The 17730-nt window shown below is 31.8% G+C and overlaps 1 protein-coding gene across 5 annotated transcripts in view; it reads right to left on the bottom strand.

Annotated features, from left to right (window-relative positions):
* DACH1 (dachshund family transcription factor 1) overlaps positions 1 to 17730 on the bottom strand; it is a gene marked incomplete at both ends in the record, with an annotated part of 415686 nt that overhangs the window by 107695 nt on the left and 290261 nt on the right. For 3 of the 5 annotated variants that reach the window (XM_082602110.1, XM_082602109.1, XM_082602108.1), the window contains 2 exons: positions 5459 to 5593; positions 8954 to 9089. The exons of the other annotated variants lie outside the window; for them this stretch is intronic. In XM_082602110.1, the coding sequence (XP_082458236.1) occupies positions 5459 to 5593; positions 8954 to 9089 (271 nt within the window). The remainder of the gene's footprint in view (positions 1 to 5458; positions 5594 to 8953; positions 9090 to 17730) is intronic. 5 annotated transcript variants of the gene reach the window in all.

The following is a 17730-nucleotide window of genomic DNA, read 5'->3' on the forward strand; positions in this document are numbered from 1 at the left end:
TCCAAAATGAAGTTTGAATTTGGAGCTAATTCTCAAATAAACATATAGAAGAATGTACACATTCCCTTTAGATCACTTCTACACCAGAATTTGTAAAATTTCACCTTGAAACTAGAAAAAATAGAAATCCACGGTTTAAGCAATATGCAAATAAATTCCAAAATTAAAAATTAGAGATAATCAATTCATTAAGTCAATAAACATCTTAAATGAAGGGAATAAAATAATTTATTCATAAATAACTCATTACGTGAAGCAAATTTGTATGTGGAGCTAATATGTTAATCTACTAGTAATTTACTCCTACCTCATTTTTAATGCTATAAAAATATTAGCTATTGGCATGACTACATAAAAATATTTCTTAAACAGTTAGGAAGTTAGTCATTCTGTGCCTATCAAAAAAGCTGAAAAAAGTAAAGCTGAATAAGTGGAATAACTAATAGTCTATTCTGTTTTTCCCATGGGGAAAAGACATTTCATCTGACTAAGTAAAAGTATAACTACTACAGTAAGTAAAATTATTATAAACGTATATTATTATTTATAATGTATCCAAAACTGAATACTCGCTAATAGCTTTGGCATCTAGTTCATGAAAATTACCAGCAGTGGTAACATGATTCAACTTTCTAAGTGTCCAAAAACGTTTCCAAAACCTAAAGTTATGGATGTCCTGGAGAAGCAACTGACATCTTCAGCATCAATAAATGGCCCTATTTCTTTTAGTAATGTTCATATTAATTGCATAATAATAAATTCCTGGAAAATGTAAACTTTAGGTAACATTGAGGTAGTTCATTTTATAAGTGGCTCACATATAGTGTGCTAACATTACCAAAATATAGAAATTTCTAAAGAAAAGGTTTTTCACTCTATGCACATCTATATAGTCACATGAGATACTAACAGGTTCAGATTTTTGATATATGTGTGTATGATATTTACTATAAATTAATTTGTGTAATGTTAATCTAGAACTGAAAAAAGAAAGTCATTTTTGAAGACAATCCTAAAAGTAGAATTTTTAAACAATGAGAAATGTGCAAAAGGAAATATATTTCAAAAAAATTATTTCCACAAATAGGAGAAAAGTGATGGCAGTCATTTAAGAAAGATGTTTTGTAGGAAAGTGGTCCACAAGGTTGGATGCTAAGAATAAAGCATTAATAAGAGGATATCCCAATATGGCCAGTTTGCTAACTACTTTATTGCCTCTAGTGTTTTGTCAGGAGTCACCAATGAAAGTTGTCATATTTTTTATGAAAACAAATAAACGGAAAATCCTCAACCATAGGGAAAATTAGAATATATATGAAGAAAAATTCTGTGCAACTGTAGCAGCAAAAGAAGAAGGGAAGTTTTGCATTTCATATGGTTTATTTCACATATCTGACATTCAGTAAATATTGATTATATCATTTTGGTTTATTTAGTCCAAGACTGAAATACACTATCATAAATTAGGTATTCAGTACTTAGTTCCAATTATAAATGCTCACATTTTCTATAATTGGAAAAAAGCTGATACTGTAGCATACATTTGATTTTTGGTAAGCAAAAAATTAGATAAATTCCATAATAACAAAAATGTGCACATGAAACTACATGCAAGGTATGAAACATGCTCAAAAATGTGTTGGAAATAGCAATTAAAGCAAATTTAGAAAAACCAGGGAAAAAATTATGCATAAGAGAAGTAACACTGTAAATTAGCACCAAGAGACAGATTTTGTGGGGATAAAGAGAGAAGTGCAGCATAAAGAAACAGGGAGCCTGTTTAAATAATTTAAATGCTGGGCATATATTCGGAGAAAACTCTAATTTGAAACGATACATGCACCTCAATGTTCATAGAAGCACTATTTACGATACCCAAGTCATGGAAGCAACCTAAGTGTCCACTGACAGATAAATGGATAAAGAAGATGTGGTGCATATATACAATGGAATATTGCTCAGCCATAAAAAAGAATAAAATAATGCCATTTACAGCAACATGGATGGACCTAGAGATTATCATACTAAGTGAAGTAAGACAGAAAGACAAATATCATGTGATATCTCTTATATGTGGAACCTAAAAAAAAAAAAGATACAAATGAGCTTATTTACAATACAGAAACGGACTCACAGGCATAGAAAAAAAACTTATGGTTACCAAAGGGGAAAGGGTAGGAGGAGGGATAAATTAGGAGTTTGGGATTAACATTTACACACTTCTTTATATAAAATAGATAAACAAAAGGGTCCTACTGTATAGCATAGGAAACTATACTCAATATCTTATAATAACCTATATTGGAAAAGAATCTGAGATTCTCAGCATACAAATTAATTTTGGTATATATTTTTAACATCAATGTTTTCTTAAGAATTATTATCTTTTGAATGATTTAAAGTGGTAGGCAGCAAATTACATTTAAGAAGTTCAAGCCTAAAATGACACAAACATGTAATTAATTTCTCTACAAATGTCTCTAAATGAAGTCACTTGTTTTAATAGAGATATGTGTAGTAAGAAAGTTACAGGGCAAGTATGCAGCCCGTGATAAATGTAGTCATGAAAGAAAACAATTTTTAATTTAGTAGACCCTATCAATCTAGAAAGCCTATGAATATTTACTATTAATTCAATGTGCTGAAAAATAGATAAAAGAGTGAGAGTACATAAAAGAGATGAGCATCATATAATAAAATTCTTACTATAAGAGTATCAAAATCTATTACAATGTCCACGATTCCATAACTACATTTGAAATTATGAGTTTAAAGGTAGTTTCACATTTCTAGGGAGAATATTAAAAACTTACTTTCCTTTATAAAATATACATTAAAATATTGAAAAACTGTTGGGATATGATCAAGGTCTTTATTCTGACAGCAAAACCATTTTAAAAACTTAAGATGTGATAAGAAGTAGCAATAGAGATATAGAAAATTTTTGTGTATATTCCTGGCCAGAACATTCTACTGTTTCATATAAATGTATGTTCTAAAGGTTATGAAATTCCACCTTTTGCCTTTCATCATCACAGTTATTTTAACTTACTTTCGCCATCTCTTAGAATCTTCTAGTAATTTAGCACAGATCAATATACATTCATAGATTGTCTAGTCTGTTTAAAGCAAATGTAATACACACATGACTCCAAGGCATATATAGTCTAGTACTGGAAGCAGACCAATGAAAAAATAACTTCCAAATAACAAGGAAAATGTTGTAACGAAGATTTGCGGGGCAGGCACACAGGAAAACCAGCAGTGGGATCCCTATATCAACCTAGTATGGTATCTCAGGAAAGGCTCTATGATAGCAAAGTTAAAATAGTAGTAACAAATAGATGATGGGTATATAGACAGATGATGGGCAGATAGGCAGATAAAACTCAAGACTCATGGAAAAAGAAAGTTACAAAAATTATAGTCAACTCAACTTGAAACATGAGATTGTAGAAAGCTCCCACCAGAAATTCCAGTGAGATTCATTATTCCAATCACATTATTGGTCATTCCTTTGGTGGTCTCTTCACTACCACCTCCGGGCTGTTATATTTCACTCCCAACCTTTTTTCACCAAGGTTCTGCAAGAGAACTAAACCCTGATATCCTGACAACCACTGTATATCATAAAACTTCTCTCTTATGCCTTTCAAGTGAAACTAGCTATGTAGCATCTATGAGAAAACTGAGAAATGAATCACTAAAATCATTTTCTATAGGGTTTCATTCTTTCATAGAACTCTAGTGGAGAATGGTTACTTAACCCAAATAATGAATTTTTATATTTCAATATTCTTACTTAAAACTTAAATCCTCTATGCAGTTTTTTTTTTTTTTTTTTTTTTTTTTTTTTTTTTTTTGCTGTATGCGGGCCTCTCACTGTTGTGGCCTCTCCCGTTGCGGAGCACAGGCTCAGCGGCCATGGCTCACAGGCCCAGCCGCTCCGCGGCATGTGGGATCCTCCCGGACCGGGACACAAACCCGTGTCCCCTGCATCGGCAGGCGGACTCTCAACCACTGCGCCACCAGGGAAGCCCCTTAAATCCTCTATGCAGTTTTATATTTTGTTACTATAAAGATTTCCATAATATTTCCTCAAATTGTTTTTTGATTAAATATAAAAGGTATATGTCAAAAGATACATAAGGCATTATATATTTTTCTTCATTTTTGAAGAAGAACTCACAGAAAATTAGAATTAGACATTTAGAGGCAATCTCGTTCACTGATGCACTTGTATATATTCCACCCAGCTTTGTGATAATATTTGATAGTGAATTTTAAAATAAATAATTAGGAAGTTGCCTTAATGCTGCTCTCAAATATGCATAGATTTTGACATGTTAGCACCTAGAAAAGATTACCATTTTCTTATTAATTGCATAATGCCGATAATTTAATTTATAGAAATACAGTGTTCTTTCTTCCTAAGGACTCAGCAGAGCTGTTTTCATGTTGAATAGAAAAATGTTTATGTAAGCATTTTTACTTTTTGTGAATAGCCATTTTTGAGGAAAAACGGTTGCTCCACCTTAACTTAGTCTTTCTCCAATCATGTCATTCTGATTATCTAAATAGCCAATTTTACTTATCTTCCTTTTTGACAGCCAATGAATTGTATCTTTTGTATAATTATGTTTTCCAAAGAAACAATCCTTTTCATAATGCTGATTACTTGATATTCATGTCAAAAAAAGGTAGTCAAAGTATCCAGTCCATATTATTAATAAAATCTGAAAATATTAAATTAAGATGAAAAAGATATGGTAGGTCTCCAGTGGTCCCAATTTAAATTTACCATTTGAAAACATTAATTTGCATCCAATAGCATAAATTTCCAACACACATGTAAAATAATATTTCAATTCTCCATGAAAGTATTTCATGAAATAAGGCACGAAAAGACAAATTTTTGCCTGTGAAAATGAGTTAGGCTGGTACAAATAAAATATATAGGAAACTCTCACAGCTTTGCACAATCTGGGCTTTGTTATTTGTTGCATACACTTTAGAAACAGCTACTAGTACATTGGTTGATAAGATTCACTATATTTCTTGGTTGATCAAGTGACCATGTGTCTTTTAATCCAAAAAATAATCATAATAATCCTTTGTATATTGTCCTTGTTCTATTATGTTAAGTAAAATGACAATTGACCCTAAAAGCATGGAGAAAGATGAACTATAGTCCTTGAGGAACTCAGAGATAACAATTAAAACAAACAATTCTCTTTTTAAAAACGTACTGGAAAATAAATGAACATTTACCTGTTGTTTAAGAGAAATATATCTCATTCATATTTCTTTTTTGTTGAATAGGCATTTTACCTAATGTAGGTTTTTTAAATGTTTATATGCCATCTTCTAATATAATCTAGAAATATACTTTGTTCTGTGATTAAAACCTAGTTCATATGTTGAGCAGGAAAAACAAGACCTCATAATCATATATTACCTTTTTCAATATGCATCCTTTTCGACTCATGTCCCATGTCATGACCAGCCAAATCTCCCTCTTTGGGCCCAGGGAGTACGTTTGGTGACAAACCCATCAGCATCTGGTTCATGGATAAACCATTCTGATGGACAGCTGTCAAGTCAGAAACAAAAGAAAAAAGACTAAAACATCATAATACACAATATTCAAATACTTATTTAAACTCTTTTGGGCTCAGAAATAAATATAATACTATGGTCTAACTTTAAAATTATAATCTATCTCTAAGTTGAACACTGTGAGAACTGATAACTATGATAATTTTTGAGAACAAGCAGAAATATATTGAAAATTAAACTGTTTTATCTTATTTTTATTTCACATAAATACGTATATTTTCTCATGTCTGGAATACTTCTGAATGGCTATACCCCTATAAACATTACCAATGAAATATTCAAGCTTTATCTAGTGTACCACATTCTCTCCTTAGCATATAACCTTCCTTAACTCTGCAAAAACTGCAACCTTAACGTTAGAACACTCTTTAACACTATAAAGTTAAAACATAATTTAAAAAAAAATTCTATTGGCATGAGAGGGCAAAGAGAGTTTTCAACAAGTTAAGGCACTGAAATAGCTGTTTCAAGAGTCCTATTCTAGTCAATAAAACACGAAGTTTCACAGATATCAAAGTACTTCTTTAAAAATTGGGATTTGAACTCAAATTTAAAAATAAGAGTCCAATTAATACCTAATAAATGGTTGAATGATTAAAAACAATAATTTCTTTCTTGAACCATTAAGAGTAACCTGTCACTACTGAAATGATAAAGCAGATGATCAAATACCCTTATGATCACAATCCAGTCAATAAATTTCTTAATAAATTGCCCATGTAAATCTTGGTTTTGTGAAAAAATTTTGAAGAAAAATCATTCTATAAAACCTTACTTTCACTGCAAAAAATATAGTTTTAAAATATGTGTAAAATAATATATAAGACTATGTTAGGAATTACCATTTGGAAATCACCATAGTAATAATTGTTTCAGGGAAGAATCTTCAATGAACAATTCTGAAAGTAGCGAAGTGAAAGTTTGATGAAGAATAGAACATTTACATAATGTTAAGATATCTCCTCACAGGATACTTATTATCTACAAAGGTTAAAAACAATTTAAAAAGGGACTTTACAAGAGAAATCTAGAAGTCAGTCACTACCTCAGCCAAGTGATGGTTATCACAAGTATGGCAAAATATCATATATCTTCTGAAATCATGCACTGAGAAGGACACACTATCATGTCTGTGTCATTCCTGCCAAAAATACATAACTGAAGTCAAATTATGAGAAAGCATCAAAAAATTCCAACCCGAGGGACATTCTATAAAATAAATGGTATGTATTCTCCAAAAATGTCAAGGTACTGAAAGATAAAAAAGATTAAGGAACCATTTCAGATTTAAAAGGATTAAGGGCATATGACAAGTAATTTCAACATGTGATCCAGGATTGGATTTTGGACCAGGAAAGAAAAATCTATTATTAAAAATATTAGTCAGAAAAAAAAGGAAAAAATAATAGTGGGAAAGCTGGTGAAATTTGAATAAGGTGTGCAGCTTAGAGAATAGTACAATAATAGTCTTAATTTCCTGATTTTAATCACTATTCTGTGGTTATGTAAGGGAAATTCATTGTTTGTAGAAAATAAACAATGGAGTATTTGAGGTAAAGAAGCACAGTGTCTGTGATAAAGACAGTAAGGTGGCATTAGGCCTTTATCAGGTGTATCTTTCAGAAAGATCAACTGATTCAGTGAAACTGGATGGTAAATATTTAAGAATTTTTAATTATTTTTGAAATTTTTATGTTAGTCCAAAGTTAAAAATAAATATGCATACCTTTGCACATGTATGTGTGTATATGCATATATGTGTACACATGTGTGTACATGTATCAATATTTCCATTTGGACAATTATGGTAGTCCATGCATGCAAAAGTAATTACTTTGTTTCTATCAAGAATTTTAAAATATGATTAGTAAAACAAAGAATGTATATCAAAACTCTCACATATTTCCCTATGTGTATTTCTGATTAAGTATTATGAAAAAAATATAATTATCTTTTCTAGGACAGCTCCTTTCCAATGATACCTTAAAAAGCATTAGACATGAAACCAAATATTCATCATTAAATTTCTGATTCTAGTGACAGCATGGCACAAAGGCATACCGAAGATATTTTATTTGAAAAATGCTTTGAAGTAGTGTGAACTGAGGTTTACCAGCCCCAGAAATATAATTGATTTGGCAATGATTATCAAGTGCTATATCCATTTTTATTAATAAACAGTAACAATCATCTCTTACAAACTTAGGGAAATATGTTATAAACAGGCTAAATAAAGTATATATATTTAGAATTACGTTGAATTCTAAGGAACTGTCAATGATTGACTATTTTAAAAATAATTTTATTACATACAATTTGGCTAATATTTATGTTATCTTCCTCCACAGTATCTATATTGAGGATATGCAAACTTTCCTTTGCAGCTTATAAAGACACTTTCTAGGAAATGCTTTTTTCTATTATGAAGATATTCTCAACAACCAAATAACTTCAATAAATTTTGTGTAATTAAATGAAGTTTATGCTATAAGCATGATTTCCTAAAATAATAACTAAAGTCTGTAAACAATACAGTAAGTATTGGTTTTAGCAACCAAGGTAGGCACTGTTAATATGCTCATTTTATTGGTAAACAATATTAGATTCTTGTACATACACAAAATAACCAGTTAATTGAATGGTGTATTAACTTTACTCTTAATTTTCTTGGCCATAAGGACCAGGATTAAATATCTGAAAATGTGATCATGAAATAAAATATAACCTTACTTTTTAGAATTTAATAATAATAACATGTGACGATAATATGCATTATGGACTGTTACCAATTCAAATCCTAAAATTTAACCAATTTCACACTCTTCAACCTATTGATCTTCTGAATGACTACAAAATGTTTTAAAAATCAGTTATTTTGAATTCTATTTATTTTATTCCTCTTTGTGGATGTCTTTGTCAATGCAAGGATGACGTTTAAAAATTACTGAATTTTAAAAAATGGCAGGGATGGGATTGAAGGAATGAAGAGGAATAAACCATAAACAGTATATACTTGGACGCTAGGTATTTGAGAGTTGGAGGTGTTTACCTCAGAAACTAATCTAGAAGGTTAGTTACTTTCTCTAACTGTTTCATAGCTCAAATCTTCATGTGTGGCATCAAACAGAGGGAGTTTATATCAGAACCTGTTAATGTAGTACCATACCTCATGATATTGCAAACTGGGAAACATAATTTTGAGAGATGGCTATTGCTACAGAGAGTCAGAACATGATACATCTGAGATCTATTTGGAATGAGGGCATTTTGATTAGAAAAGCCAGCTGCACCTAATAAAGTTTAAAATGGTGACAAGTGGAAGTATGACACCTACGGATTCTGTCCGAGGAGCTCTCAGTCCGCGCTGGGGAGCTGGACACGCTGCTGCTGCGGTGTGATGATGCGTGGCTGCCAGGCCTTCGGCCCTCCTCCAGGGAGGGGGCAGGCGAGGGGCTGTCGGGAACACGCTCCTACACCACCATGGTTGGGGGGTGAGGAGGGGGAGAAAAGAGGTAAATACATTGGACCTTTGCTTAAGGAATGTTGATTTTTCTTAATTCTATAGATATGTGAAGACAAACACATTTTTTCATCAACATTTAACTGGATAAAACGACATCTTTTATCTTGAGAAAAGTCAAAGTAAGGAAAGACTAGAAAGGAAAATGGTTCTATAGGTGAACATCGCTGTAGTAATGGCAAATGTCAATGCCTTCTTTGGGTAAAAAGAGAGATCAAAAAAGACATCCAGTTTAGAACCATTAGACAACAATGAATTAACAGAACAAAGCAGGTTTTAATTCTAGACAATTACCAAGTAAAAAAATCTTTAAATAAATTATATTGCTTCAACAAGTGTCTAGGATCATTTAACACAGAGATTATCACCATGACATCACAATAATAATACCAGAGGCATTGTTAACACCTATTTCATTATGGGGCTGCTCTGGATATACTTAGTCACATTTTAAGGCATCATAAAAATCTATTATTATTTAGCATTTGAATAATTTTATTTGATTCTAATAATTTTCAGGTTCTTAGCTCCAATGCAACCACACAAATATATTAGGGAAAATTCATGAAATATTTATTAGTTGTATCACAGGGAAACCTGGTATCATGTTTCCTGATACTTTTCTATGTTAACACTCAGGTCCCACTCCATACCTTCCCCTTTAATTCTTGCTCCTTCCCTATGAGACCAATGTGCAAATGTATTATATAACTGTCTCCAATGAGCTATTATAAATAGAGTTACTGATTAAGAAATAAGATACTCATTTGTTAATATTTTCTTCGAGCAACAAGATGTTTATACCTTCAGCTACCAACACACACAGGCCTTGAAGAACAGTCTTTTCAATAATTCATAAATATTTGGAAGTGTACAAATAAACTGATACATGATACATAATAAATAATAAGTAAATTATTCCTGATTGGAGTGCAAAGATGCAAATATAAAAAAAAAGCAGACTTTTTAAAAGAAAAATGTTCTAAAATGGAATCGGCCTGTAGGAGGCTGTTTTCAAAATATCAAAGGCTAATGTAATATGGAAAACAGACAAGGCTTTGTACTAACAGAGGAAGAGGGTAATGTATGTCTTCAATCTCAAAAGTTCCTTTAAGCCTTGTGATGGGTTGCAATTCTACTTTGAATTAGAATCATCTGGGAAGTTCTTCAACATGCCTATGCCTGGGCTTTACTCCCCAAGATTCTGGCTTACTGAGGGTCATGAGTTGAATTGTGTCCCTCCAAAATGATTGAAGTCCTGACCCCCAATACCTATGAATGTGAGCATTTGGAAATAGGGTCTTTGCAGATGAAATTAGTTACAATGAGGTCATATTAAAGTAGGGTGGGCTCTTCATCCAACATGACAGATGTCTTCTCAAGAGGACATTGTGAAGATATGGGAAAAATGTGAAAGATGGAAAAATTGTGAAGAGGGAAAAATGTCATGTGAAGATGAGGTAGAGATCTGAGCTCTGCAGCTGCAAGCCAAGGATTGCCAAGGATTGCCAGCCATCATCCGAAACTATGGAGACGCAAGGAAAGATTCTACCTAGAATTTTAGAGGGGGCATGGCACTGCTGACATCTTGCTTTTGACTCCAGAAATGTGAGGGTATAAATTTCTGTTGTTTTAAGCTAACCAGTTTGTTGTACTTTCTTACAGTGGCCTTATACACTGAGTCTGAAGGGGCGCCCAGAAGCCAGTATTTTTTAATGCTCTCCAGATGATTTTAACGTATATCCAAGACTGAGCACCACTTGTTTCATACCCTTTTAATTTTTCAGTCCTACACATTGTCAATAAACATCTTCAACAGAGGTTTCATTCTTGAGGATCATGACAAATAAAATGAAAGTAACCCTCAAGATAGCCAAGCCGTCTTCCAAAATCCATACATAAAACTGTTTCTCAATATACATTACATAAAATAAAAAATAGTCCCATAAGAAACTTTACAACAAGTAATTTGCCATGTTAAATAATATTGTACCAGAAGGAAAAAAGAAAAAAAGTCAACTAAATTCTACTCTCAAAAGTTGCAAGACGTATTTTTAAACTCTATGTCTCAACATGCAAAATGAACACAATATTAGCTATTTTTTCCACAATAAATAAATCAAACAAGCTATGCTTCTAAATGGTCTAAGTTCTTTAGTTCACATGGCAAACAAATGACCTACATTTCTAAAAAACAAACACATATACGAATTAAAAGAGTGGAGAATCCACATCTGGCTGCCAAAAGTTACTTCCTATCTTCTAATTATAATTTAAAAGCAGCTGGGATTATAAATCTTTCTTCTTAACATTCACCCCTACCTTAAACTATGAAGCAGCTTCAAACTGTACATTTATTATGTGTTCAGTTTGATGAGCTTTGTCGAGATCTAGACTGTTTCCATAACCCCAGAAAGATTTCTCATGCCCCTTCCCAGCCTATTCCTCCTATCCTCAGAAGCAACGGCTTTCTGAATTCTATCACCAGGGAGTAGTTTGGATGGTTCTAGAATTTCATAAAAATGGACTCATATAGTACATACTTTTTATGTCCTGTTTTTTTTACACAAGGAAATGTTTTTTAGATTCATTCAGGTTATCACATGTATTAATAGTTTATCTTTTCTACTTTTTAATATATTCAATTGCACAAATATCCCACAATTTTTTATTTAAAAATAAGGCAAGAAAGTTCACATCAAGTCTTTGCAATCACAAATCAAAGGATAATCTTGGCTTCTGTGCAGCATTCAAAGGCTGGAGTTTGTATCATTTTTGGAATATCTGTGCATTTATTATAGAGTATGGATTTATAAAACTGTATAGAACTCATTTTTAGTCTGTATAAATGTATTGATAAGCCATGCTATAGTTAACTGCATACATGACCAGATATACATGATATAGAGTCTAACCTTGATTTCTCGAAATTCTGATAAAGAGGTACATAAGTTTGCTAAGCTTTAAAGCTACTTCCTAAGACATCTAACTCTTAACACTTGGATTATGCAGAAACACATGGTATATATTTAGGAAACAACATTATTATATTTTTATATAAATAAAATTTTCTAAATTAGTCATTCTATTTTCTCCAAAAGTTTACTCAATCAAAGTTTATCCATCAATATATTTTAATATTCCTCTTAATAATTATGTAAGTGATCATATTTTCAGTGGCATGTGTTTAGCCAAACAGAGGTAAAGTGCAATCTTGAAATAAATCAATCCCTCTAAAATCATTTTGCAATTCTGAGTTTCCTGTCATAATAGATTTCTCAGTGGCACTAATGGAAAGCATGAAAAACTGATTTTTCCTGAGATATTTGACTCATAAAATACGTAAATATTTAATGCACAAAACTCTAGTAACAATGATTGTGCCATTGAGCAATTATTTATTTATTTTCCACATAAGTATAACAATTTTTTCATTAGTCAATTTTATTTAACTGTAAAAGTTTTCCTTGATGATTCTTTTCATTCATGCATTATTCACTTATTCACTTATACATTCATAACACTCTAAAGGTCACATAATAAACTAAGTCAAAAATAAGCTAGATTAAAATCTTAATGTAAAATAATATTAAATCTTAATTTAAGGCTTAAGAAGCATAGGTGAAATTGTAGTATTTATTTTAGCTTTAGCTTATTTTTACTTTAATTATATTTTTTACTTTAATTATATTTTGTCTAAGAACAAAGGATACAGACAACATTTAATACTTTTACTTAAAGAAATATTTTAATTTATGCAAATTTTTACTCTTTAGAAGCTTAAGTATTCAATTGAAACTTTCTATAAACTGAGACACAACATATTCAGTCATTTCACTTAATGTATAATTTCAATCTTTGGAACATGATGTATTGTTCTTTGAAGAATTTCATTAAAGTAAAATCCATTGAGCAAGTAAGATTTGAATACATTGTTGTACAATAAATTAATTTATTTCAACAGCTTAATTCTTTTATCATATTTATATGCTTGCCTTTCCAGAGTATGTTATAAGATGGAGAATAATGGAGACAGTAAAGAATTGCTTAGGAGAGAATCTCATAATTATTACTGAAACAAAATAGATAATGAGTTTTATTCAGACATAATAAGAAGGAAGCAGTTCAATGTCTATAGGGTAACTATGTAAACTGGATTTATCATTTCATTTGTGTGAGACCCTTTAACCTCCAAGATGGCCCTGAAGTAGGACAAAAAGGAAGAATATTTAATTTAATACTTCAACACACTGCTTTATAGTCCTGCATCATAACTCCACCAATCAATAAAACACAATCTTTTGCAGTGTTCCATCTTTATAAAACTAGCCACAATAATAAATGAAAGTGGAATACACTCTCATTGAAAAAAATAGGTCATACTAATAAACTAATGGTATCAGAATAACAATAAAGGAAAAGCTGCATTTATTGCCTCTGGGTAGAACAAGAAGTATTGGTCTCTACCACAATTCAGAATCAAAGGTGGAATTTAAAACAATGAATTCTAAAATTCTAAAATAAAAAGGAGTTTGGGATTAACATATACACACTACTATATATAAAATAGATAACCAATAAGGACCTATTATATAACACAGGGAACCATACTCAATATTTTGTAATAACCTATAGGGAAAAAGTATCTGAACCGAAGCTAACACAACATTGTAAATCAACTGTACTTCTATAAAAAAATAAATTAAATAAAAATTAAATAAAACATACAAAATGTTCAGTATTACACACATGTGATTAAACATTAAAAAATGTATTGTGTCTGCTGCCTCATCTCCACCACAAAATGCATTATATTTTATCAACTTAAAATATTTTCTTAGAGTAAGATTAAATAATCACAACTCATTTCTCTAAATGGGTTATTTCATTTAGCTTTACTTTATATTGTTCTCTTTAATTATCTTCATTTTATCTCTTTATCAGTTATCAATTCCCTTATTGAGTATGTTATAGAAGTGGGGAGAAGATATTCTAATGTTAAATTTATCTTAATACAACTTTTATCTTATGAAATTGAAGTTGACTAGCACTTTATAAAACCTAAACTCCTGAGCTTTAACACAACTCAGACTTCAATTCATTCATTCAGAGAATATTTACTAAACACTTAATATATGCCAGTGTTCTAAGCTCTGGTTACATGTAAGTAAACAAAACTGACAAAACTCCTTTCCCTCATATATCATCATATATCAGCATATATCATCAGCTAGTAAATACTGTTAGTGAAATCCAGAATCATACACACTGATTGTGACATCCATCCATATTCTCTCATTCTGGAAAAGTGAAGAGAATGGATAAATAATAGTATTGGGATTCTGGGTTCAGGAAAATGTTAAAAAGTACTTCTGGAAGACATAAACAAACCTAATATACTTGTATCTGGTAGAAGATCTGGTAGCCACCATCAAAACTCCTTAACTCAGAGTTCTAAATTGAGGCTTCAAGGGATATTTACATAGCTCTTTTTATTTGTTTTGATGATGATACTAAAGAAATACTCAATTTTGCTAAATGGGAAAGTGTTAAGACCCATGAGTGTAATCATAAACAACCTCATTTTATTCTCCTACTGTCTCTTCAAACTTATTCAGTGTTGGTAGGGAACTATATTTTTCCCACATCTGTATGAAAATTCAGGCAGCCTAGTAACGTTCCAGATTCTTATTTGGTAATATAAACTCCTACAGTTATTTTGAGCAGCAAAAGGCAGTCTTAACTCAGAAGTTATACCTCAGGCTTATGTAATAATAAATACTATTATCTTAATTAAAAGAGAGGTCCCTCCTTTTCTATAGTCAAGTAGGTAGAATAGAGGGAGGAGAGCACGGAAGAAATGGTAAGTTCTGATTTGGCCAGCATTGCCATCAATTGGCATCACTCTATTCATGCCAAATATTTAAAGCCAACTTTTTATCTAGTTAAGGCACTGTGTATGTTCTAAGTGGCCACTACCTCTATGAACTGCTTACAGTTCCTTGATGGGTCTAATTCGTCTCTGTGTTCCTCTGTTCTCTGAATTTCTGGCATAAGTGCATCTGGATGCTTGATTCAAGTTGATCTGGGTGCAAGAGTACTTCATAGATGGTGGTGTATGCTTTCACTGGAAGTGCATAATGTCTTCTTGGTTGCATTTTATGATGCCAGCCACCACTAATAATCATAGCCCAGATTCATCACGTCATTAGGACATGCAATTTGATGAGTTTGAAATATATCATTCCATACTCATTTATTTGCAAGAAGATTTCTATGAACAGAAAGTTTCTCTCGTGCATCATTATGTTACCCTGAGGGACAGTCTGTATGGGAAAGGCAGGAAAATGCTTGATTCCACCCCTTTATCCTTTATTTAAACCCTTATCTGTCCTTTAAAAGAATCAATTCCCTAGAATTCTCCAAAGGATAATTATATGATATTTAGTATTATTATAAACTCATGGATCTAAATATGTCTTATATTTCAATACACTGATGTATGGCATCCTTAGTGGTAGTTGTGTTTTAATACTTCCTTTTTCTTGTTGGCATTCTCTTTTCATATTTAATATCAATACCCAACTTAACACTAAGAGAGAAGACTTAACTGTTTCTCTAAATCCAAGTAAAATTTAGATGAAATAGTTTTTTTGCAAAAAAAAAAAGTTTAAAAGTGATGCATACATCTAGAGTTATTTATGGTTGTCCCAAGATAAACTATTCTGTACCCCAAAGCAAACATGAGGTAAATGACATTGCTGTAAGATTTTTTAATCTACTTCAAGAATCCGGTTACTCTGGTTCTAGTTTTTATAATCTTTAAACATTTTGAACTTCACGCAAGTAAAGTCCTATTTACTGATATAGTATTTTAGGGATCTGTTCTGAAAAAAAAGTATTAGAGAATGGAAAATGTATACATTGTATTTAAATTTTTTTTCAATGTTTAATTCTTTAAATGAGAATGTCATAGACAATCTCTATTTCTCTCTCTCTCTCTCTCTCTCTCTCACACACACACACACACACAACAGCAGATTGGAAGAGAAAATTAACAAATTTAAGTCATATTCCCTGTTCTCAGAAAAATGCTGTAACATGGCATGTGAGGAAAGATTATTCAGTAATGTAGAATAATTTGAGTGTTGCCAAATTTCTCAAAAACAATTCCATATTATCACTAAAGAAAAGTGAAATCTGGAAAAAAAATGCATTTAAAAGTCTTTGTATACTACTGAACTAGCAAACCCACCAAAAGCAAAATACACTACTTTTGTTAGGTGAAAAGGATTTAACAAGCAAAAGAGAGTGAGAGAGACAGAGAGAGAGGTCTTACTATATAATTGCAACTATATTTCAAAAGCCTGACACAGATTCCCTATAAAATTCTAGAACGTATTTTTAAAAAGATGATTGTGAATACTTGGGGGGAAAATAAACCAGTGATAATATGAAGATAATGTCACTGTAGAAAGACTTCTAATGATTTTATAAATACTAATTTACTCATTATGACAACCTGATGAGGTAGTAATGATATAATCTCCATTGTACGGAAAAGGAAACAAAGACAGGGGTATTAAGTGACTTTTACAAGGTCATAAGACTAGGAGATGGCAGAGCTGGAATATAAACCAAGGAAGTCTTCCTCCAGAATCCATGTTTTTAAACCACTAAAATATGTTGCCTTTCTTCTTTTTAATTTTCTTTTTATTTCAAAAGAACCATTTTTTAAAAATCCTTATGATATCATTGTGAATTTATTAAATAAAAGTGAGAAAAATATTGATTCATTCAGGGGGATTTGGGGTTACTTGATGAATGATTCCCAAAGAGAATCAATTAGTGGAACATTTCAGCCGATTAGGAAATATCTAATGACAAGAGGAATTGATCTCTTGATTTATACTGTTTATTTTCCTCAGTGATTTAAAGTAGTACAAGTAATACATCCTTTTACAATTTGGAAATGATACAAAGATGGTATAAATAGCTAATATGATAGTTTGGAGTATTAACACTCAAGAATATCTAAAGAGCCTAAATCAATAGACTGGAAAATAAAAAAAATTAATATGGATAAATGCAAATTCCTAATACAAGTAAAGGATAAAGAATTGGCTTAGTAGAATTTCATGTCAAAAATGCATGAGAGGGCTTCCCTGGTGGCGGAGTGGTTGAGAGTCCGCCTGCCGATAAAGGGGACACGGGTTCGTGCCCCAGTACGGGAGGATCCCGCATGCCGTGGAGCGGCTGGGCCCGTGAGCCATGGCCACTGGGCCTGCGTGTCCAGAGCCTGTGCTCCGCAACGGGAGAGGCCACAACAGTGAGAGGCCCGTGTACCGCAAAAAAAAAAAAAAAAAAAAAAAAAAAAATGCATGAGATTTACCGAGTCACACGTTCAACTAGCAAAAATAGTTACGAACTATGACTAAATTTATAAACTATTGTCCAAACTGAGGTTCATGTTAGTTCTGGTCTCTTCACTGGTGGGTTCACTTCTAGAGTAATATGCAGGAGAGGGGTAGTGAGGAGGGGGCTTATTTAAGAAAAGGAAGGTCAATTAAGAGGCTTGATGAAAAACTGTC

This window comes from Mesoplodon mirus, assembly GCF_964341445.2.
Source record: "Mesoplodon mirus genome assembly, chromosome: 17".
Lineage (NCBI taxonomy): Eukaryota > Metazoa > Chordata > Mammalia > Artiodactyla > Ziphiidae > Mesoplodon > Mesoplodon mirus.